General features: G+C 45.6%; 1 protein-coding gene across 2 annotated transcripts in view; it reads right to left on the bottom strand.

Moving 5' to 3' along the window:
• Positions 1-450: 450 nt before the first annotated feature.
• The window catches only part of LOC119461687 (low density lipoprotein receptor adapter protein 1-A), a 29,331-nt gene continuing 5,149 nt past the window's right edge, over positions 451-24,632 (bottom strand). Inside the window, exons 2-8 of one of the 2 annotated variants that reach the window (XR_007468220.1) lie at positions 23,511-23,653; positions 21,782-21,894; positions 16,784-16,934; positions 14,595-14,645; positions 12,213-12,320; positions 3,232-9,566; positions 451-3,195 (exon numbers count right to left, since the gene is read on the bottom strand). Coding sequence is in view for 1 of the 2 variants with exons in the window: in XM_037723054.2 (XP_037578982.1) it covers positions 9,405-9,566; positions 12,213-12,320; positions 14,595-14,645; positions 16,784-16,934; positions 21,782-21,894; positions 23,511-23,653 (728 nt within the window). In the remaining variant the exon portion in view is untranslated. Of the gene's footprint in view, positions 9,567-12,212; positions 12,321-14,594; positions 14,646-16,783; positions 16,935-21,781; positions 21,895-23,510; positions 23,654-24,632 lie in introns of both variants that reach the window. The other variant, XM_037723054.2, reaches the window with a different exon arrangement.

The following is a 24,632-nucleotide window of genomic DNA, read 5'->3' as shown; positions in this document are numbered from 1 at the left end:
TTAACTGGGCGGGAACTGGCTCCAGTTACAGGCCAGTTGGGAAACAATATAACTGGTTTCATCTGGGATCCAACCAAAGCCATTACCTAGTTGTACTGGAAGCAATTGATCTGAACCTTGAATTAGAACCTTGACCAGTTGTATTAGTAGCAACTGATACTAGTTGGCGTTCACATGAAATCTTGACCAATAGCCATGCTTGCTGTACAATTGTACAAGAAAAGTACAAAGGAAAGATTAAGCCGCCAGTTCTCCCTTAAGCTTTGTAATCTTATTTACTTCAAGCATAAGTGCTATTCTCCCCTTAATGTCATAATAGCTAGGCAAAGAAAACAGTTTTTTTTTTTTCTGCAAAGGCTGTACTAAGGTTTGAGTACATTTAGTAATAACCACACTGGCAAAGTATGGCATTGTGAAGCAGCACAGACACAATAAACAGTTGGCATGAAATTTCTAGCCTTTATTGAAAAAAACAGATCTTAGGCCACAGTCTTCAAGACCGCAATGGCCAAACAAAACAAGCGGAAAAAACCGCGAGTCCCAGGGCACACCGCCTGTAGTGCTCCAGCAAACAGTATGCACTCGGGCATAAAGAGAAGCGGCGGCAACAAGGACAAACATCAAACATTGGTCAAGAAAGTACTAAATGCAAGGAACTGAAAACATTCTGCCAAATGTTCTTATACATTACATTGGCTTGAAAAACAAGGTGCAATTGAAGCTCTCGCTCCATCATAGTCTCCTGCAATGGAGAGTTTCAGAGATTATGAATGCAAGAGGCTTAGCGTAACGGGAGAGTAGGATTGGCAATGGCATACTCTCTGGATAATGTCAAGACTACAGCCCATAATTAAATCTTTTGTATGCAGCGTTCATTTGCAAGCAGGGAAGACCGCATGCACCAACTTGGGCTCCACTATTTTCTAAAACTCCCATGGTAGCGCTTTGCGTTGTCATCCGGCACTAAAGCATCTGCATTCAAAAAACGCTATACGTCTATCTCGAACAATGCACAACAAACAACAGAAATAATAATGGAACTCACAGCTGTGAGAATGAGTGCCAAAGTAATTTAACTGCATGGTGTTGTGTCCTTTTTCTATAGCAAAGACTATTCATAACATCATTAGGCTGCAACGTGCATTTTTCATCTTTAAAGGAACGCAGAACATCTCTCCTTTCTTTACTCTCAACTGGTGTTGACTTCACATCCTTTTACTATAAAGAATTAAATTTCCACAACCAAACAACAGATGTTCTCCACAGCCACATAACAGCAGAGAGCAGTTTACTGGATGCAGGTACAAAATGAGATTCAGAAGGCAGCAACATGAACATAACACTTGCTTCCAAGGCAATTAAAACAAGCTTGTTACAACACTATTACAAATTTTGTAGTTGTGAACACAATTACACATTTTAGGGCAGATTAGAATTTTTAAAAACACTTCATGGGTGCTGAATTATGCATCTGTAGAAATACATGTCACTATGTCATCAAATGTGATGTGCAACTTGATCACAGGGGCCAATTATGTAAGGATGGTTGTATTTAAACTGTGCTGCCTGATGTTCAAGAAAAGGCATACCCACTTCCTTTTCTTACATTATCTCCACATATGAATACTGCTAACAGCTGACAATTACAATGACAAACGCAGGTGCATAGTTAGAAAAGTGTAGACATGCAGCTATACAAACACTTGCCACAAGCAATATTAATAAATGCAGGATTGTGGGAATAATCTTTTTGTACATGAATTGATACTTTGCAAGTTCCACATCAGACAAATACAAGCTTGCCAATACCAGCAAAAAGCACTTGATGCATGATCTCTGCTTTCACAGTATGCACAATCGCCATGAGATTTTTGAATCAGCTAAATGCATCACATCTGCTCACTCAGTAGCAACTCGGCAAGGCAATATGAAGACCTGCACCCGTTGGCACATACGTGAACTTCTGGGTTATGAAGACCATTCCAAACATCTTAACAAAACACTGTTTTTGGCTTCAGTCAGTTCAAACTGTCACCTGAAACTCTCCAGCTCTGCCCATGAACATGCTTGTATTTCACATTTTAACACGTCTTCTGTTAACTCTAGAAAATGTACCTAAACATGACGAAAAAAAATAATAATAATCAGAAGTTCGAGGATGAGACGCTTAGAAACACAGTTTATAGAAAAGCAGACATTCAAGGCAAACTGCAAAATATGCTAGGCTGGTCTTTGCAACTTAGGAACTGCTCAAAAACATATTTTGATCATGTCGTTGTTACTCCACACACAAGCAAACATCCTGAAGCATACCCAACTACAAGAGTAATACTAAAGGAACATAGCATGCACAGAACGATGGTTTCTATTAAATGTGTAAAACAAAAAACAGCCACATCAGATCCCCATGGACAAAATATTACTAACAGAAACTCTTCATTGCACATCCAAAATACTAGCACAGATTGTTTTTTGTTGTTTTGTTTTTTTCATCAAGTAACGGGAAACTGTAACAAAATGGTACTGTAATGGTCCACTCTTAAAAAAAAAAAAAAGTTAACACAACATCGAATAAACCCAATATTACTGCAGGGTGCCTTTGACATTATCCAAAAGTTGCTTACATGACATACTACGCAAATAGCTAGCATTAGCAATTCTCTCCAGGCCTTTGAATACAATCTCAGCTGCGATTTTATTGGCAAAATATTAACTGTGTGCTCCCCTTAACAATCAAACGTATTATAAATTCCCTACTTTTCTTTTGAAGATTGCAACAAGCCACACAAAACTATGCAGGAAATGATGCTTTTGCTTGAATAACAGTAGCAATGCTTTCAACCCTTGCAACCTTTCCAGCAATTCCATTTGAACCACGCGCACAGGAGAATGTAAATTAACGTTTACCTTCCCGAAGCACTTCCACGATTGGCTACTCTGAGAAAGTGTTGTCTTGGGACTGGCCATACCGGAGATCTGCACGTCAGGCTTTGAAGAGTGTTGCACATTTCTTCAACAAGAGTTGATTGGACGTGATACCTTAAGGAAAAACTGAGCTCTTCAGTGCATAAAACTTGCACCATCATCATACTAATCATCCGCTCCATTTTCATCATCATTCTTTCCTCCTGCATTTTGCCTTTCTCTTCTACCTCTGCTGGGCAACCACCTCATTTTCTTCTGTATAAACACCCTCTCTGTCTCTCTTTGAATTCTAGAAATCATGGCAACGCACTAAAGATTAAAGGAAGGTTAGAATTGGAGCCTAAACACAATGGACAATCGTGCTGTCACATTCTTGTTTTGCACACTCGTAAGTTTCCTGCAACTCTTCAAAAGCACAGACCAAACGCAACATTCCCTGACCCAGGGTGCCCATATGGATCAGGGTGGAAATGGGTCAGGGTGCCTGACCCATTTCCAGACAGCCAGTCCCTGACAGCCATCATCACTCAGCATTTGCACAGCACTGGCAATACAAGGGAAAAGAAAAGACATGGCCGATGCAAAAGCTTGCACTGGGCTACAGATTGGATTGGATTGCACTATGGTTTACCAAGCTGGTGTTGATCCCACGACGACCACTCTAGACTCGCATTCATTTTCACCATGCCAAATGAGTTTTTATGACACAGGCTTTCTCCATAGAAGTCATTCTCTGTCCATTTCATTGCACACGGTTCAGCCACTGTGGCTCCAACGACACTACACACCTACACATGCAAGAAGACAAGCATCAATCAGGATACAAACATCCCCCCCCCCCTCCCCAGGGTTCACCGGTGTCAACACGGCACAGCACAAGTGGCTGCGGCCAAAAATATTTGCTCGTTCCGCTTGCAGCACACACATGGATGTACGTGCCCATAATGTGCAGAGACTCTGCATATTCCTCTCAACATCACTTCAGCCTACTTCTTTTTCAAGCCAGTAGGAACAGTCCGCAAACTGAGACAGTAAGCGTTCACTACCATCTTGACTGGGCACGCTTATAAGGACACCAAAGAGCAACGGTTAGGTATGTTTATGCTGGTTATGTAATCTTTCCAGACTCTATATTCAATTACCAGGAAAAAAAATGGTTTGTTACTAATATAGAGAACAATGGCAAAGTTTCCCTTTCCTTAAGTTCACACCCAGTACATTAGGGTTTCGAAGGATTCTTGCGTGCACACATCATTTTGTTATGTATTCCTCACTAAACGATACACTATTAATAATTAGTCACAAGCAGATTCTGTAAAACTCTATGATGTCAAGTGGGGCAACCTTAGTGTGTTTTTTGCCACCTGTATTTTCATTTTGCCTCACTTCTTGCTAACCAAGACTTTTTCTCACGACTCCAGTGATCCAGAAGCATAAATTAGCAGTTGAGCTTAACTCCGTGTCACTATTTAGTGTCCCTATAGGTGCACCAGCGCATACATCTATGCCACATTTCGACTTCTTTTGCCACCAAAAATGCGGCGAGCTACACGATATCCTTTTATATAACTCTGCACAAACAGGTTGCAAGGCACGCACACACACAACATCTCAACATAAAACACTGTTGCGCTCGCCCTAGATGGTATCAAACATCCTATTTTGCGTCTAGCATCACTTGGACCCGACTTGTGCCAGGTATTAACGCAAAATAGTATTTCTTGGCAAAATAAAATGAATCACACTGATTCATGTCATCACATGGGGTGCAAATATAGTGTTTAAAATCCTGCGTCTGTCGTCTGTACGATTCTCTCATCAGAAAACTGCATTAAAGTGCACACACTACCACTGGCAAAAATGCTGCAATCATTGGCAGTCATACATCGCAAGATAGAACCAGCAATTATACTAAGCTAGTGTAGCATTAAAATGCACTGAATATTGCAATAGGTGACAGTGCTCTACTCTTGCTGCAACCTACTACATGCAATGTACAGTCCTCTGAAAAAGTTTAAAGTGCGGTGGAGCAGTAACTTCTTCGAAGCCAAGATGCATGCAGTGGAATGTAGAGGCGCACCATGGTAACTGCAACACACAGATGCAGGAATCATTCGATAATGCCAAAAGCAAGTCAGTTATCTTGCAACTTTCACATAACACTCCTTCATATTTTATGGTCGTCAAGTACAACCATTACACTCCACACCAAATCAAATGACACAAATGAACATCCTTCTGTGTCAAATCCCACCTTGCATCATGAACAGCATGCTGGGCAAGCACTTCTAGACATCACAGCCAGAAAACGCTTTTACAGACGATCGCAAGAGAACAGTGCTCTGAGCAATGCACAGTCCATCTAACGAGGAATAAAAGCTCTGTTCTGGAACAAACATTTAGTGCCCGTTTGGATCCCAGACTTCCACGGTCCTTTCACTCGACTCGGTTGGGAGGTGCCCTTGCCTGTAGGACATCTCCCAACAGCTTTGATGCTAGAAGAAGGCAAAAAGCCAGGGTCTGCACTTCCAGCAGATGAAATCTTAATATCAAAACTACTGTTATCTTCAAAATGCAGGCATCATTGTGAACAGCGCCACATTTTACTTTTGTTCCCCAGATGCTGCCAACAGTGTACCGTAAGAGTGTTCGATAGTGTATTTGCAGCAGAAGAAAACATGAGACATGCACTGAAAGTGCTAATGAATCCGTACTAGTGTGCCGCTTGTTGTTGTTGTAGCTAACGTGTTAGACACAGCACATACAAAGATCAGGTCTGTTAACGCCAACACCATCCATTTTGCCTGCTGATAACAGCCAGTGCTATCGGTAAGAACATGTGCACAGGACCTGCAAAAGCCATCCTTGTTGTGAAGTACGTGGTGCAATGGCTTTGGTGATGGCACCTCGATTTGTGCCTGTGAGCAAGGGCGAGCAAGGTAGCATGTGCATGCTTTAGGATCAAGCTGTTGCATTAAAGACACGATCCTTGTCCCTGCAACATGGATACTGCCCAAACACGGGCACCTAGATATTCTAGCTCGGGTTTGCACCCCTCATTGATAGCACTAATTGTCAACAACATGTGCCACGTGTTTGTGTGTATGCTAAAGAGGTCCAAGCACTCTTTGCCTCCACACTGCCACAACTATCTCGCTGTTGCAGTGCCGCAACCACCAATAATCAATGCGAAGGGACAAACAGTGCTTTGCTGTTACACTGTCGACGGACACAAAGATAATTTTCTACAAGACTAAGTAAAAACAAAAACACAACCTCAAAAACAACCAGGAGCGAAAAACGTGGGCCAGTAGCAGATGCGTCAATAACTCCACGAGAACCACTCATCTCTAATACAAAGTAGGAAAACAACAGCGCAGCAAGAAAAAATTGCTGCTGAGGCATGTACCAACAAAAACGTATGGGAAAGTAAAGACATTTTGTTTAAGATAATGTTCCAACTGTCACCCTTCAGCTGGCATTGGGCTTTCGCCGCGGGCATGAAGGAATGTGCAAAAGATGCCAATCAATGCCATCTGGTGACAAAGCTTTCACAAATGCTCCGTGTTGCTTCCAGTAAGGGCTTGACAGGCTAGGCTGTGCCAAGGAAAGCTTCAGTTTGGCAGTGTCGGTACCACTGGGTAACATGAGGACTCTGCAAATAGGTGCCGTGAGGGCAACTGCTGCCTGTATCAGACCTAACTGCTACTTCAACTCTTGGCACAGGCCTTGTTCTTTCCAACGTGGCTGAGCATCCAACCACGCCCCAGAAAACCGAAGCACCGCATGGACAGGACAAAGGACACACGGCAAATGTTGCATCGATTGCCAACAGTGATATGCAGAACAGCGAAGACATAAAATGAAGCCAGTGCTCCCATTGCCAACTGTTAGCAGTATCGAAGCTCTGCCAAGATGCAATGCGTGCACAGTATGGTCCTCCCTTAAAAGAAACACCTACCAGGCAACGAAGCCAAGATAACTGCAACATTTCTTTGATCTTGCAAAGAAAGATGGCCGATATGATGTGTCAGGCTTGTATCTACACACGAAACAATTGTTCACAGCCTTCCATGTCATATCTGCTCGCTGTAACTGATGGCAGAACAATTAGTACGTGTTCCCTTTAGGACAACCTCACTGTACAGCTTCCGCTGTCACTGGAAGCCAAAGCGTCCCAGAGAAAGAGAGGTTGGTACTTGCAACGGAGACACAAAGAGACTACACTATGTTAAGAAAGATAAAAGTAGGATACCTTAGCACTTCACAACCCTCAACAATGATAGAGGTTCCCCCCTCTGCCTTTCTTCCGTAATTGCAATACTCACGTTCGAATAAATTCTGTGTAAGATGACTGCTTCCCAGAGCAGCAAACATACAACACCTTCAGACTTTGCAAAAGCAAGTGCTATGTACAATGCACGTGAATTACGGGCTTGCGACGCCACAAACCACCAGCAAAATGAGGCACTTTGGACACCGTTCACTGCCCATATGACCGACAATGGTGGCACGACCTGAAAAGGCCATCTCGTGTCAGTACCATATCTTTCCTATAGCATAAATCTCAGCTTAAACAGCAGAAAACAACACACACATGCTAGAAATGCGCCAAATTGACCAGCCACCCGAATTCAATAATGATGCTCATAGCCGAGCTCGACCCGACAGGTGTCAAGTCTCATAGAGCATCCAAGTGTCGATGCTGGTAGCTGAGTTACCCACCACCAAGTCCTGTCAAAATTTCGGCTGTGCACTGGAAATGACAAAACACTGTCCAGAGAGTGTTCTATCAAGTGAAATCTTTTTTAAAAAGTTTAGAAATCTTCGAGATAGAAGCAAATGAAATATTAATAGAGTGTGTTCCAATGCTGGCCAGCATTGGAGACAGTCTATGTAGACAGCTAATGGGAGAGCTTTGAGCCCAAGTAATGAAGTCGTCTGGAAGATGTCACTTACGTGACACTACCTTGCACTGACAAGAAAATAAAAAGTGCATATTATAGCTGTATATTAACACTTTACATGTGAACCTATGAAAAACACAACATAGCTTACATTAAGTGCATAGGAAATTGCGACTATGTTTTCTTGTGTGCAGACAACCTTCCCATCAGGTTTTCTGCTCAGCCGCCATCCTGTAGGGTCGGCAAAGTAGCCTGAACCATTTTTGACTTCGATGCTGTCTTCCTGAAGCTCCCTCTTTTGAAGGCTTCGTAAGAGCTCGAACAGGACTTAATATGACCACTGTCCACTTAGCAGTCTATTTTGCAGTCTATGGCCAGTATTGGAACACAGCCAAAAGGTGGCAGTGTGAGTTGCCCTCCCAACAGCAGAGGCTCTGGAAGAATGCAGGGGAGAAACTGCCTCGACCTCTGTCCACAACAAGCATTTCTCCCCTGCTTTTTCCCACATCTGAGCTAAGAAATGATGAGGTGGTCCGAGTAGAAAGTGGAAAGGTTGACGCTATCTTCTGCAGCCCTTGAGGGAGCACAGCTCAGCTCCAAGCCAAGAGTCCAGGTAACAATTACGTCAGAGGCCCCACCTCTTTTCTTATCTCCCCCTGTCTTCCTTGCTAGTGGCATGGCGTACTTCCAATGGCATTTGCATGCGTTTGTGTTGCTACTGGCTATATGCGCACTGCAGGCAGGAGCTGTGATGTGGCAAGTGAGAGTTACAATGTCACCTCTGCTGGTGAGAAGACCCTGCCCCTCGCTGCTCTGCTCTTGAAGCAGCACAAATGTTTCGTTCCCAAAAGGAAAGTCAGTGCTTCCATTTCTCCTGTGTGCTACACCCACTGGCCCCGTACTCCTACTGCTATTCTAATAAATACCAGATTAAAACGGTCATGTCTACCAAAACAACGAAAGGTATTCTAGTGAGTGGTACAAAATTCAGTGAACACATTAGCAGCGTCCACTGTGACTGGTGTAAACAAAAAGACAGTTGATATCAATAGCGCATCTACGCAGCATTTGTGTTTTTGTCCTTGCCATCCTTTTCCCTGTGAAACAACCACTCACCTCAGTTATATTACCTGAAATAACCACCGCGCACTTCAAGGGGCTTCCAACGGCCCAGAAGCTTGAAAACCATCAGCCTAGGATAGTGCTAACGCACAAAGAAAAAAAAGAAAACTCGGCAAGCTGGTCAATGTGGTACATTTCTAACTACACGCACAGGCATGGTGTTAACTTCACACGCACGATGGCGACTCCCCCACTGGGGCGCCCCACATATTTTTCGGCCTCACACAGCCTCGTCCATCAGCTTCGCTCAAGGCAGAGCAGCAGAAGGCCGCACACTTCCGTATCCACACAACATTTCCGAACACTTCAGTCTCCGTCTCAATTCATCCAGACACTGATCTGTGATGGCAGGTATTGGCAAACACCGGTGGCAACCTCCTGCAAACTAGTGTGGCACTAGTGCTGCACAGAGGTCAGATCAGCGCCGCACTGCCATTCCGTCGCTCCAGTTCACAGCGACAAGAGGTCATCCTCGCGGTCTAGCAGACCTGCTTCGCGACTGCATGCGCCTGAGGCCACGAACTGCCGCAGCTCTTCTTCCTCCTGAGGCTTCAGGCCGCTTGAGAAGAGCGGCGGGCTCGCGCCTAGGCGCCCAAAGGCGGCCTCCATTTCCTGCAAGCCAAAAGGAAAACAGAGTGTCAGACTCGGAAGAAAAACTAGACTGTGCTTGGCATCACAGTGGTTTACAGTGGTTGCCTGGCACAGCAATCACAGAACCACCATGATAATTATTGGAACCACACCAATCATTATTAAGGTTGCTCAGATCTCGCAGTTTAACCTCGGCACTAAGAAAAGGAATATAAAAAACAAAGTACGACTTACCTTCAAAGGCCCACAGAAATATGCACATTTGTTACTTTGTTTTAACAAACATGAACGCCCAACAAATAGAATGAACCTTTTTTCTTTATTTTTTTTTTCTCAGCAAAAAGCAACTTACTCTGTCATGTTGCATATGAACTTGGAAACAGAGTTGAATGCTGATGTGGATGGCTGTTTGAAGGTTTGTGTCTCGCACACACTCACAGAGTGCTAAGTATCATCCATGTTGGTACACTGCTTGCGGCACACCCTAGCAGCCCTTCAACACGGCACCAAGGTAAGGTACCTGTGCTGCATGCATGGCACTATGCATAGAGTAAACTATCAACATTGATTAATGTGCACTGTTGGTGCATTCACAAAGGACCAGCAATCATATTGTGCACACTTTCGCTAGGTCCCCTGAAGTGTGCGACCACAAATGTGCCGAGCATCGCAAGACGCTGCGCCCTTGCACATGTGACATGCCAACAAGTGTTTGAAAATACAGGTTGTCAAGGGGAAAGAGGCAAGCACTGCACCCTTCCTTGAAAGGAGCACCGACATGAAAAATTCTGTGTCCCGATTTTCTTGCCTTTTTAGGTAGCTGCAGACTCCATACTTACGGTACGAAGCTCAGTCCCTTGAGAGCTCCCACAAACAATTATTTACATCACTTTTCAGTAGACCAGTTCAAAACGCATGCCAAGTGCAGCACGACTTTGGAAGTGAAGCAGGAGGCTACTCACGTTACCGAAACCGGAGTTGGCAACCACGTGGTAGCACAAATAACTTTGTGTGCGCCGGTCAGCCCAGTGCAGTGGTCAGAGGCCATACATTGACTGTGTCGCCAAAGTCTGCCAAAATTTAATCTTCAATTGAGTGCTTCTTTTGGCAGTGCAGGATGACCCTCTCTTTTCGCTTGTCCCATCGAGTGCTGAATAGACCAAGCTTTCTGCAGCAAAGTCATAGTATGCGTGTGTGTCTACATGACGGTGGTGTCTGGTACCATGAAGCAGCCACATCAAGTTTCGACGATGTCAACAGTCTCCTGCTTCATGTCCAAATTTCCCTACACTTGGCACGTGTTTTGAACTGGTCACATTAAAAGGGATTATTTTTGCTCTCTCAGAGGCTCCATGGTCCGATTGCTGGGTCAACAGCTATCCAATAAGAGAAATAAAAAACTAAACAAAAATTTTTCGTTGGTAACCCCTAACTCTCTTCCTACTGCGCCCGTTGGGTAACGTTTGCTCACTAACGATGGTTTCAAAAGCCATTTTCAAGACTTTCCACGCTGCTCACAGACACACTATGCCATCTGACGTATAGTGGGACTAAAGTTTCATTTCTTATGAAGATTGTTTTTTTCCCGCTTGGTGGCAATTTTAAAACGAGCTTCGAAGATACGAGCACGATCATCGAGGTTGAAAGTGAAAATGGCCACCTCCCAAAGCAGCATGCGTGCTCTGAGAAACATCGCACATCTCGCGATTCTGCTGCGCTGCGGTTGATTTTATTGATGGCTCGAGCAACAGCAAGTCAGGGGATGCTGCCTTTTTATCCGACTGATTCTGAGAGTGATGACGACAGAAATCAACCCAGAACTCGAGGATGCACCGTTGGTTTGTGCTCCTCCGCCAAATGAAGCCACTCAGCACCAGCTAGCCTAACATGGAGACATAATGAAACTGCAAGAAATGTTGTGACAGAAAAACGCAGCAGAAAACAAGAGTTTACTCCAAGACTTGCAACGTCCCCTTATGTTTCACATCGAGGAGCTGCTTTGCTGCATGGCACACCCAACTGTAGGGCTTCCTGTTAAATTTTTGTAGCATAAGTAGTTTTCAAGCACTTTTTTTTTTTTTGCAGATAGTGACTATTACATTGCAAAACATTTTGTATATACTTAAAAAAAACTTTTTTCTTTTTAGATACAAGTGTATCTTTACAAGAATCTTACTCTACAAGCTTATTAATTTATATTTTTTATTAGATAAAATTAGATAAATCTCATTAATAAATGTTGTATGCCTGAAAAGCGGATTCATTCTTCTTTGCTTTCATAAACTGCATAAAATTTTGAGTGCAATAGTTTCCTCAGAAAAAGAAAATGTAGTGCAACCTACAAAAAAATGGCCATTTTCTCCACAGTACGGAAACAGATAAAAAAAAAAAAGCAGAAGTATTGAACAACTTGAACAGAAAGCAGCTTTGCAAGCTTGTCAATGCAACATGGCAGGGATGCTTGATTGGCATAGCTGGTGACTTATCGCGGTGAACAGCGCAAAAGGCAGACAAGAACAAGGACAGAGACTTATTTATGTATTCATACACTTTTTGCATTGTTCACTCAGTTTAGAGGTTGTCAAAGTGTCAGGCTGGCTGGTGGCCCTGCCCTACTAGACACCCAAGTGGCTGTAAAGTACAGAACAACACAGACTGTGCACGCACCGTGTCTGAGGAAAGGTCAATGAGCGGCGTCACACGGCCTTCTTCCTTCCTTTCAGCCTCCTTGTTGCCGTTGGCCTCCAGCTGGTTGTCCTGCTGACCGCCACCCACCTGTGAGAGTGAAACAGCAACATCCCAGCTGCTTAGCGAGGCTACAAAGCAACGCAACATTTTGCGGGCAACAAGCTGAATTGTTACAAAGACTCAAGAATTTGCAGGCAACGGGTTGCCGTCACAAGATCTCCACTGGCCAAGTCCTCCTGAACATATTGCAAGTGTCTCAAGAGAAACGGAAGCACTGCTACAACCTTCGTCACCGTGAGTCCATTTTTCGCCCGACACCCTCATGTTGCTTTAGTCACCATCTTGTGGCCTTAGCGAGAAAACTACTTTCCCATTACACAGGCCCATACCGCGTGCTCCGTCAAGTGACCAATGTCACCTACGAAATCATTCTAGCCACGCTCACTAAACCCTCCGCTGTGACGAGTGACACTGTCCACGTCGCCAGGCTCAAGCCCCACAACTCTCCATGCGTCTTAGATATTTAACAGCACCGGAACAGCACTTTTCCCACCAGGGGGTAGTATTACGATACCATCGACAGATGCTGAAGAGACGAGCCTCCACAAGAAAGACGAAGTGTCTGGGCTCTTGGCGTGAGCAAGTGTCTATCTTGCGGTCTGGCTGCAGTGTAAATGCAGTGTAAATAGTCTCTTTTGTCTGTGTCTTCCCACACGTAACAATGTTTTTCAACCTTTAGTTTTCTGGCAACATTCTCATTTCTGTCATATCATGTCAATATAGTTTACCACATTTGAGTGAATTTCATGCAACTTCATTGTTCTTCATTCATTGTTCTTGTTCTTCATGGCTAGCCTGGAAAAGCATATTGCACTGTATCTAGAACCACATTCCAGATACCCTTAACATTAAGAGAAGATTTCGTGTTTACCCTTGCTTTGTTCTTAACTCAAACTTTGCAGCAAGTTATCATTTTTTGGTTATCACTCTGTAAATCGCTTGGAATGGTTGTTTGTCCAGACTTAGTTGGCAACATATGGTGAAAACGGTCTACGTCCCTGCAGCAGCTCGCTCCTCTGAAGGCAAGGGGCACAGGCAACAGTGGTTTTTCATTTGTACTGAGTGAACCAGGCAAGCAAACGTGTTTTGCTGACCGATGTGGACCAAGAAAATGTTACCTCATCACAAAATTTCAGTGATAACAAAAAAGCAGTAAACACAAATTCTTTTACAATTGACAGAATAAAAAGTTGTCGCAGTTTCACCCGAAAGGCGAAGCACCAATTGCGATAGCAAATTATTAGAGTTATACGGAGTAAGGATAGTAGTTTTATCAGCTGTATAAACTTGGACATGCAGCAGCACCAGTAACGCGCAGAACTGTTGTCGACGCCGTCGGCGTTTTGTCCGCGTTCGCACCGAACGCGCGCGGAGTTTTTATATAAATACGTATTTGGTGCCGCAGCTAAACATCGCCTGCCCTCCCTCCCTTCCGTCCCCCCCAAAGCCATTCACGCGACGGAGAAAGTTGCGTTTGCTCTCTATATATGGAAAGGAGGAAAGAGACGCGTAATTCTGCCGGCCTTCAGGGAGCCCGGCGCAGAACGCGCGTTTGCTCTCCGACGTGCGTTCGCTCCCCGTGAAAGCGCGCGTCCCTCGCGCCCTTTCACTCGCACATACAGCGTCCGGAGCGCGGCGACAATTTCATCGCCGTTGACGTCATACGGAACCTCACGGCGACGGCGACGCCGACGCCGACGGCAGAAATCTGCTTTGGAGTGTCCATATAATTGCTATCGCAATAAAAACAGGGGTCCCTGTTTGGAATATGTCACATGATAACACTACTATAATAGTGATATCTTAGGGCCAAGCCTTCAATGACCTGTCAGGGCAACGGTCTTTTTATCCTTCTTGGCATGGCATGTTCCATTGTCGTCATAACATCCGCATAAAGTGAGATATATATCAGGACAATAATGACCAGCCCATGGAGCAACAACAAATTTGAGAAGAATGCACCTGTGCCAACTTGCTCTCAACATGCCTCTGCATGTGTAAGGAATGGAGAGATCTGTCCAAAAGCATGCATCATTAAGTTGTAATGCAGCTACCAGTGCTACTGAACTCGGAAGGTTAGACGACAGATGCGAAATGCGAGCCACAAGTGGTCAGCTTTAGCTGAAAAGTCATTATAACAACCATTTTTCATTGATTCAACTCCTCAAAGTGTTGTTCACGGTCGCTCTATTGACATAATAAAATAATGGCGAGAAGTTGACAAATGCCCAGCAGGAGAAATGTGCATGCAATGTTACGGAGCAAGCAACACAGTTTCACCTGCACAATGCTGCACCATACCTGCGAGACTGCTGCAGCTTGACGGGAACCTTGCCAGGCTTGGTAGGCCACCTAGTGGTTCACAAAGAAAAAGAAAATACCTATCATTGTTAAAAGTTCTACAGCAACTGGGTGCACATAATGAGAGACACGACAAAGATGAGCACAAGTCTTCATACATGAAACAGCAGAAACTCGTTACGACAAGCACAGACACATGACGTTGAGAAATTATGGAGTTTAATGTCTGAAAGCTGCGGAATGGGCTGTGAGGCATACAGTAGTGGAGGGCTACGGATTAATTTTGACCGCTCAAGGATTTTTAATGTACATCCAGAACTCGGTGTCTAAGCTTTCTTGCATTTCATCCCGCATTGTAATGCGGTGCCTGGGATTCGAACCCATGAACTCATGCTTAGGTACAGAGCACCATAGCCACTCAGCCACCACAGCGGTTGCTTCCCAAGTGTACTTGCACGGCAAATACACATGGGTGCACACTGGATATGTCGATTTATATAGTACTGCAGTACACATGCTTGCGTTGGGCACTGCAGTTGCACATAAGTCTGTGCATTATCTTGATTACTTAAAAAATATATATATTTATAGTTATGTCGGCTCTACATGCATGTCCTAGCTCCTCTAAGTCTATTTTCTTTAGCGGCTACCCGGAATCCCTTCTTTGTTCCTTGACAGATGTTCTTGCCCAGGAAATCACACCTCCCAGGGACAAGGCACGGCCTGAACTTGACAAATCTAAACTTTCAGTTAACCCTAACGTGCACGACGTTTTCCACCAAATCAAAAAAGCAGCAGGGCGTGCAGGTGTTCGTGTTGTGTTTTCAGCCCCCAACAAAGTCAGGTCCCCATGCAGAAAAGTCAATGAAAGCCACCCTAACAAAAGGTCTTGCAGTAAGAGCCACTTTTCGCGCTTTGTTTGTGCAGTGCAACAAAAAAAGTTGTCTAGGAAATCCCCACTGCGTGTGGCAGAACATATATCGACCAGACAGGACGGTGGCGCCACGACCGTTTGCAGGAACATGTATACAACGTAAAAAGCAAAAATGGCAGCAATCTGGCTATTCACCACACCAATTGCGAGTGCATTCCATTATTTAAAGCTATATAATTGTGCACGCACAATAAAAGCATTTGTTAGCAGTCAGCCTTGGCCTGTTTGTGTGTGTTGCGATTTGTGTGTGTTGCGTCACGCCGCATCGTAAATTTTGGATGCCATGGCAGACCACCCTAAGTGCCCACAGCCGTCGTCAACTGGTGCCCACAGATTAAAAGCAAAAGTATGTATAAAGACAGTTTTATTCGTCCTGCAATAACAAAATGGCGCAGTTTTGCCAGAAAGGCGTAGCATTGATGGCAATAGCAAACGACAAATACACAAAGTATAAGGTTCGTAGCTTTATTAGTGTCAGGTGCGCTCAGGCAAACACGAACAGATCTCACGCGATGACTACAAACACTTGCTGTCACAACCCGAGTGAACGCTTCGCACTTTGTCTCGAAACTTGAGATTATGCGACCGCCAACACTAGGCGTGCATGAATACAATGCGAATCAAGCTGCCAACCATCGGGCTCGGCCTTCTCACTTGCTATAGATTATCTGTAAGATATGACGCCTGGCCCGCGCGCCGACCACCATGCGCAGCCACTGCAATGGTAGAGAAGACACCCCACCACAACCCCATTGCGCTGAAGGAATCATCAGCTCCCATGTTTCTACGAGTGCTTCAACCTGTCATGCGCCCCGCGACCTTTGCAAGTTGTTTGTCAATGTGACAAATGGAGCACCGATTTTCCAGCATACTACTTCCCAGCGCATGCACTTAAATAACACTTTTGCAGCTTAACCTTTTCATGCAGAAGGAGCAGTTGCAAATAACTTTTGCCTCGGCCAACATTGTTACAATTTTTTGCCAGATTTACAAGAAATACAAACTTCAAATCCAATCTTGCAATGGCTGAAAACTTTGTTAAATAGAAAACTTTGTTAAATAGAAACCATGTCATGAAACTACTTTGTTAAATCGTGAAACATATTTCATGGTTTTCAACGGAACTAAGACCAGGAAATTAAAATAGTTTGTTAAATCGAGGTATGACTGTACAGCTTAGCTGTATTTCATGCACAAGTTGCTCGGCTTGGCATATATTTACGAGGCCTTTTTCTCTCGGTGATTGAGCACTCACCTGAAAGGCCTGCGAGATGGTGAGTGCGGCGGCCTGGGCAACCCTCCGCTTGGCACAGAGGAATGCGTGACATTCCATCACCTCGTTGCTGTGCGTCCCAATGAAGGCCACCACTCGGTCAAAGCTGGCATCAGCCGAGCAGAACGAGATCCTGCACCGAGTCCCAGAATGGGCAAGATGTGAAGCGCACACTTCATAGCCAATACCAACTTTCAGCTGTATCAAAGCTAAGCAAGGTAACTTTCAACCTAGCTAACAAAAAAAGTTGGAACAGAAAGTGGACAATAGAAATCCGACAAACAATGTGTGTTTAAAGGGACCCTGTGACCATTACATACTCTTTTTAAGGCGCAACCGCATGCACGCGATTTTCGAGCGACAGCGACAAGCGACGGCGACGAGCGACAGGTTTTGCCGTCGCGGAGGGCTATCCGTCGCTGTCGCTGGTCGTGTCGCCGGTTTCTGGCCAGCCAGAAAATATCGCTTGTCGCCCTGAAGTCAGCGCGATGACATCCGCTGGGGACAGCGATTGCACAACAACATGGCAGCAATCAGTCTGCCCGCTTCGATCTGAATTCGCTCTTGCAACTTGCTCTCTGCTGTGACAGCAAAAAATAAATAGTACAATCAGTCATTGCTTCACCTCATCGCTAGCTGAAGACTACTAAGTATCGGCGCTCTCTTGTCGTTATTATTGAGATCGGTTGTTTTGTTTTGACGCTGTTAGGCCTGAGACGCCACCGAGAGCCGAGAAAGTGTATTAAGTTTTACTCAACAGATGGCGCCACGGCACCTTACGCTGGCGGCATTGGACGGAGTTCCACTGGGGATGCATGAGACGGATTTTCACTGGAGATGATAGCATATTGTTACGCTAAAGCTACGGAAAGGACGCAAGAAGAGGAGAACGAAGTGCACTTGTCTTGGTAGCAGCTCGGTGTTGGCGCGGCCCCTTTTCATCAATTCATCTGTTAAATAAACACACCCCATCGTAACAGTTTTGGTGGACGGTGCTGGGTAAAACAACAGCGTCCCCGAGCAACGACGACGAACCGCGCGCAGGAGCGCAATCCGCGGAGCTTCGCCGAAGTCGCCGAATTGCTGGTCTGCCACCAGAGATGGCTTCCGACGGTGACAACCCGCCGCCTTCTTCCAGCTCCCAATGGCAGCCCTACATCGAACCACGAACCTTCGCTGGAAAAGCCGGGGAAGACGTGGACGGATGGCTCAGCTTTTACCAACGCGCAAGTAGGTTCAATGGCTGGAATGCCACCGCCCAGCTTAACAATGTTGCCTTCTTCCTCGAGGGAACCGCGTCAGTGTGGTTTGAAAACCACGAAGAAAGCATGACGACGTGGGAACGGTTCGTAGATGAAATCAAGAAGTGCTTCGGAGATCCGGCAGCTAAAAAGAAGCGTGCAGAACAAACCCTAATGCAGAGAGCCCAAGTTCCCGGCGAAACATGCACGACGTACATCGAGGAAGTGCTGAAATTGTGCAAGGCCCTGGACCCTCAGATGACAGAAGAGGACAAAGTTGGTCATCTTCTAAAAGGGATTGCCGAGGACGTGTACCAGTTCCTCATCGGAAAAGACAGTATCGACTCCGTCAGTGACGTCATTCGGCACTGCCGCACGTTTGAAGCCTTGAGAGCTCGGCGTATCACACTGAAGTTCGGTCGCCTGGCGAACGTAACTAACGTCGCCAGTGTTGACGTGGTCCCAGCTTCATCCGACCTTGCGTCAGTTATTCGGCAAGTGGTGCGCGAGGAGCTTGACCGACGTGAGGCGGCTTCCCTCTCGACTCCGCGGGTTCAAGAGCCCTTTGCTCACTGCGACTTCGGTGAGACGTCCATCACCGCCGTCTCCACAGATGCCTACAACTTCGCTCCTCGTTCAAGAGCGTCAAATACTACTATGAACGCGCATCCAAGGCATCCAAGTTATCAGTTCCACGGCGGTTACTCGCCCAGAGGTGCTCTGGGTGATGGCCGTGCCAGTTATGCCAGAGTGGGATGGCCGTGCCAGTTATCCAACGAATGACAATTTCAGTGCGTCCCGTGAGCGTCCCATCTGCTTCCAATGCGGTATTCGCGGACATGTCGCCAGATTTTGTCCACATCGCCGTCGCACATCACCACCGTCGTATGAGCGACCGCGCACTTTTTATTGACGCAGCAATCGCCACGGTGACGGGACACGCTGGCCTTCTGACTCCGATGGCAGGACAAACCACCAGGCGAATTACCGCAGCAACTCACCAGCTTCTGTGCGGAGCTTGACGCCTCCGCCTTCACGCCAGCGCAGGTCTCCATCTCCGCGACGACATCTGACGTCACCGCCGCCGGGAAACTAGGCGGCGCGACCAATGGAGGTGAGGTCGCCAGTCATCATCAGCTACACGCCCCTATGCCTCCGCCCGTCACCATGTGTCATAACAAGATTCGTGTTTTAGTGGACAATGTTGCTACATTGGCCTTAGTGGACACAGGAGCGAGTGTCTCCGTTATCAGCCTGGATTTCAAAACCCAACTAGGCCGTAAAGTGATCTTTCTCTGGGATAACGCTAATGCATTTCGTGCTGTGAGTGGAGAGTTGCTCTGACCTATTGGAGTGTGCACCGCGAACGTTTATTTTTCTGATAACGTGTATCAAGCCGAATTTGCAGTTCTTGCTCAATCCACTCACAATGTAATTATTCGCCTCGATTTCCTAAAACAGTGCGGTGCCACTGTTGACTGCGGTACTGGCAAGCTTTTCCTCTCTCCTCTTGCCGACCAACTTGCTACCTGTTGATGCACTCTCGTCGTCATTGAAGATGCTGTCTTACCGGCACCTTCCTTATCCAGAGTTCGAGTTGCTGCTTGCGGTGTCGACGCCGATACATTTGATGCAATTGTTGAGCCTGTGCCTTCGATGGTTGTGAAGAAAAGTGTGCTCGTACCTCGATGCGCCCTCTCTGTGGCCTGCAGAACATCTACATTGTGGGTGTCAAATTTAGCCTCCCAGTTAGTTGCGCTACCCAGGGGGATGTGACTTGCCTCTTTTAAAGTGGATACCAGCCTCCGCATAGGCGCTTTAACTGATGACACGTCACACGAATCCCGATAGCACGGGGCTGGCCCCGTTGTCCCTGAAGACTCGTTGCCTTTTCTAAAAATGATAAACAAGTCACTGTCTTCAGAGAAGCGTCAAGCCCTGGTCAGCGTCCTTAGCAAGCATGCGTCATCATTTGATTTCGAGCAGAACGCTAGCAAAGTAAGCGTTCCAGCTACGCGGACTCACCACTGGATCGACACGGGTTCCGCGCATCCCATAAGGCATAATCCATAAGGCCATAAGGCCGCATCCCATAACGCTAAAGCTACGGAAATGACGGAAGAAGAGGAGAACGAAGTGCACTTGTCTTGGTAGCAGCTCGGTGTCGGCGCGGCCCCTTTTCATCAATTCATCTGTTAAATAAACACACCCCATCGTAACAATATTTTAGCTAGGTCTAGATAAAACATTGACCTTTGATAAAATTGAGATTTCTTCCTGCAAGATAACATTTATTCGCACAACAATGTAAATTCGTCGCTACTCTTTTTCGTGATGTCACGTTCATGTGGTTGCTCCACACCACGACACGACAGCGTGACAAGGTGTGCCTGTCACGTCGCTTGTCGCTGTCGCTTGAATATCGCGTGCATGCAGTTGGGCCTTTATACTTGCCAAGTTTTGCATTGCAACGCATTCGTTGTGTTATCCCGAGATGAATGCAAAAAGATTTTACAGGAATTGACATGTTCAAACAAGAGTTATGCAACTTACAAATTCAAAATAGAAGCAGATGACAGAAAGAGGCACACCCTTTCGTACTTCACTCACTCAGTGAGGGCTTATGCTGCTTCCAATCAAAACGTGGCTTACATCCTGCGGTGCCAGAAGTTTCTTCCCATAATAGCCTCAGTTGATATGGTGGCGCCATCTAGTTAAGGTGCCAGCAAATACACCTCCTCACACCCAGTAAATTTGATAAATAGTCATCGGATGTTTGTCAAAAATCTACCTAAGTGGTACTTGCAAGTGCTTATTTTTTGCATTACATTTTGAGTCTGCACAGTTGGACAGCACACCTTGTGTCAATTGCAAACGAAATTATTCTGTATTGAAGAAATGCGAGTCCTCTTTGTAGCTTTAAAAGGCATAAAAGGCGCTTTTATTTTTAGGGTCGTTATTGTATGTGTAGCATAAACACGCAAAATATATTCTTCTTGCCCAACCAATCAAAATGAACAGCATAAGTCACATGCCTTTGCGTCACATCTGCTGCTGAAAATTGTATAACACTGCAGTTGGCACGGAAACTGATTTCAGAAGCAAATTAAAATATGAAGTGCTCTGATTACGACGCTTTCCACTGGCTGCTGGAGGTATTGCCAAGTCCTATAGTGAGCAAATGTGGAGTAAAACCAACATGCATAATTTGGGGTGCAGGGCCCTATTTACAGGGAAACCAAAACTGCCTGTAGAAAAGCTATTATGTTAAATTAATTAGGCCACTCCAAGGCTTACCAGTATTTTTTTAGCATTTAAAGGTCCTGAACCTTCATTTAAAGCAAAAAAATGAAGAGTCAACAGTATCATGTCCGTACTCATTAAGTGCTGCCACACGCCAACTCATACAATTGGATTGCATTTTGGTGCCATCCAGCATACCATGCGTGGTTTCCTGCCTTACTTTAACACATTAACAGCCCATGGTGGTGAATCACACCTACTCCTCTTTTTGACTGCAGGCCTGGGCCAGTATTTTGTAGCGATGCCTTTCCAATGCTAATGCCTTTTCGGGCTTGGTCAGTGGTCAGAGCGACGGTCCGCTCACGTTATCAACGGGATCAGCCGGCCGTGAGCGGTGGATGATATAAGACTAGTATAGAATAAAGCATAACGCATCGCTACAAAATGCCGGCCCTATATTGCTGTCAAATACAAAAGGCAAGCCCCCGACACTGACCTGTAGATGGACACGTCCAGTTGGAGCTCCCCTGTGGCAAGGTCACGGGTGGAGATGCCTTTGGGCGACACTGTGATGGCCACCTTGGGCAGCTTCTTGCCACTGGCCTTGGCCTGCGCACACACAACACAGTGTGCCCTCATTTACACTCCTTTGCACCATTCACGATTAACGCAACTGACGGTACTGTAATATGATGAGTCATCCCTCATCCCACAGTGGATGTAAATCTGGCACCGTTTTCCCCACATGGCCACCAAATAAGTCCAGTGCACAATGCCTCAGTGTACAAGTGTATTTCGTGGGCCATACGCAAAGAATTACCCCAAGTGATCAATAACCCCAGTTTGTTCTGCAGATGATTGCCAGCTGCATCCAACCAGGTAGGTTGTACTTGGTCATCATCCCTATCAAATCATCCTGCCATCAAAGGACTAACCACTTTGCAAAAAGTTTCATGTTACAGCATTTCTTTTTTTTTTCTTTTTTCCCTTCCAAAGGGCTGCATGTGCATACCGTCATTTCCAGATGCAAGTAGTGACTTAATATTATGACCAGTGGGTCATAAATATTTTACATTACGTCCATGAGCTTGCGAGTAAATGCAATACAAGTGTGAATTCATGAAAAGAATACAAAAGCCAACAATAAAATGCCACCTATAGCCAATGATAGCTGCTCATAATGTGCATGGATAATTTGTGGCACCACATCGGTAGATCACGAAGTCTGCAGGACTTTTGCAGGAGTCAGCGATCCCTCGGTATACCACAGTAATGACATTAAACTATGCTGGGTCGGGAACTCAGTGCGTGGTTTAGGAGGAGACAGTCTAATGCACAGAGTGGGCAGGCTGACATTAAATAGGATCCAATAAACTTGGAACTCACCACGTAATAGCCTCACCCGGCGGCTGAAAAGGCAATGACTCATCACTGTCTCTACAACTGCACTCCTCGTGCATGTGCTGCCAATTCCCTGAATCACACATTCTGAAATAAGCTTTAAAACTGTTTTATCAGGCAGAAGAGAGCAATGGCTTTTCGTCAAGTAATTTTTTTTCCTGCATCTTCTTAGAGTGCAGCTCTTAGGTGCCAGTTCCTGCGGCGAGCGTCTGCAGCGTCCCTCGTAACCGAGGACAGCGAACGATGAAAGAGCGAACGCAGAGCGTGGATGAAAGACTGCGATAGCAAAAAGAGTGCAAGGAGGTTGCAGCGGAACCATGAGGTGGAAAGCGGAGGAGGAGGGTATGGCCAAAGCGTGAGAAGAATAGCATAGTGCCACGCAAGACAGGGCGACGATGGCTATGAGAAGCGCGCGTCGTCGACCATACCGATGACGACACTGATACCATATATGGAAACAAAGCACTTCCTGAGCCGAGGTCTGTCTGCGGTGGCTGCTTTGAATCGTGCCCACGCGTCACCCACGCGCTGCCTCTTGCCATCTCCCGATTAGCGAGGCAGTTGCACCACACTTCACTTCATTTGCAACTTGCCGCACGACAGATTGTCTGCGCCAGCCAACATATCGCGAAATGAAAACATGTATACAGCTGCGCTCAAATTTCGCATAAGGAAGTATTGTAATTGTCTGTGAATTTTTTTGGAGCCATTTGTTTTCCATGCCACTTTGGAGAACCCATGATGAGACAGTAAATGTATGGCCACGGCAACAAAGCAAACAACAAGAAAAGGGTGGCAATGCACATAACTGGTGACATGCTTACCATGGCGATGATAGCCTTGATAGCATCTGCGGTGGCCTTGTCCCCACTGGGCTCCTCGACCAAGGTGCTCCCCAGGTACTTGGCGTAGAAGGTGATGCCCTCCACCACGGGCTGCTGGATGTTCACCCATTCCTCAGAAAGCTCTGCAGTGCATGCACATGCCAAGTCAGCAAAAGGGACGGCCCAGCTTGGCATGCATTCGTTCCACGAAACTGGTCTGATTGGAAACACATTAGACTGCAAAATGTGTCCAAGCTGCATGTCACTGTACTGATCAATAAAAATTCTCTATGATGATGTTTACACCAAGTATGCGATGGTGAACTTGATATTTATGAGAATTTGTATCTAAGAGTGCCAAACTATGCTTCAGCAAGACCACATGAAAGAATACGAGACCATACAAATGTAGCATTAAAACTACTACACGCTCATTTTTCACGAATAAGCGGCTATGTGATATTGCTTGCTCACAGGATTCCCTAAATGTTGAAGACATTTTCTAATCATGTTAAATACTTTTCTAACTACCGACTGCGACAATTAATCCTTTGCGGCACTCCAGGACTGTTTGCATCTAATTTTTCTTTTTAAGAGTGATGGATGCTTGTTGGGTTCTATTTTTCTTTTATTTTCATATTGACTGCTTTGAGACTGTTCTGTGTTTGATGACCATTTGTGCTCTCTTGCCAGAAAGCCCAATTTCAGAAAGCAACATCATCAACACAACTGGAGTATTTAAATAAAATGTTTAAGAGCTCTGTCACATATGTGTCCATCTCTTTGTGCAGTGTGCATCCTTCTCCCGCCAGAGGGTCTCTCCAACATGCTCCCTGGCCTTCCTGGCAGTGCCACCAGGCTTCTTGTACACACATTCTTACCATGCCCTCGGACACCAGAATCAAGCTAACGCTATTACTGCTTATATAGCAATTCTGCGTTCTGACTAAACTTGCATGCAATAATGGCCCATGGGCAAATAGGTTCTTGTAAGTATTATTTAATTAATTAAACAGTGATTCTGCACACTGCCGGACATCCAACTCAAATCTACATCCAAATTGGCATGGGCAAAACTAAGCAGTAGCTGCCCTATCTACACTACAGCCCTGTCTTGCTCTA

This window comes from Dermacentor silvarum, chromosome 8 (assembly GCF_013339745.2).
Source record: "Dermacentor silvarum isolate Dsil-2018 chromosome 8, BIME_Dsil_1.4, whole genome shotgun sequence".
Classification (NCBI taxonomy): Eukaryota; Metazoa; Arthropoda; class Arachnida; order Ixodida; family Ixodidae; genus Dermacentor; species Dermacentor silvarum.
The sequence above is the reverse complement of the archived record's forward strand: the minus strand, read 5'-3'. Positions and strand labels throughout refer to the sequence as shown.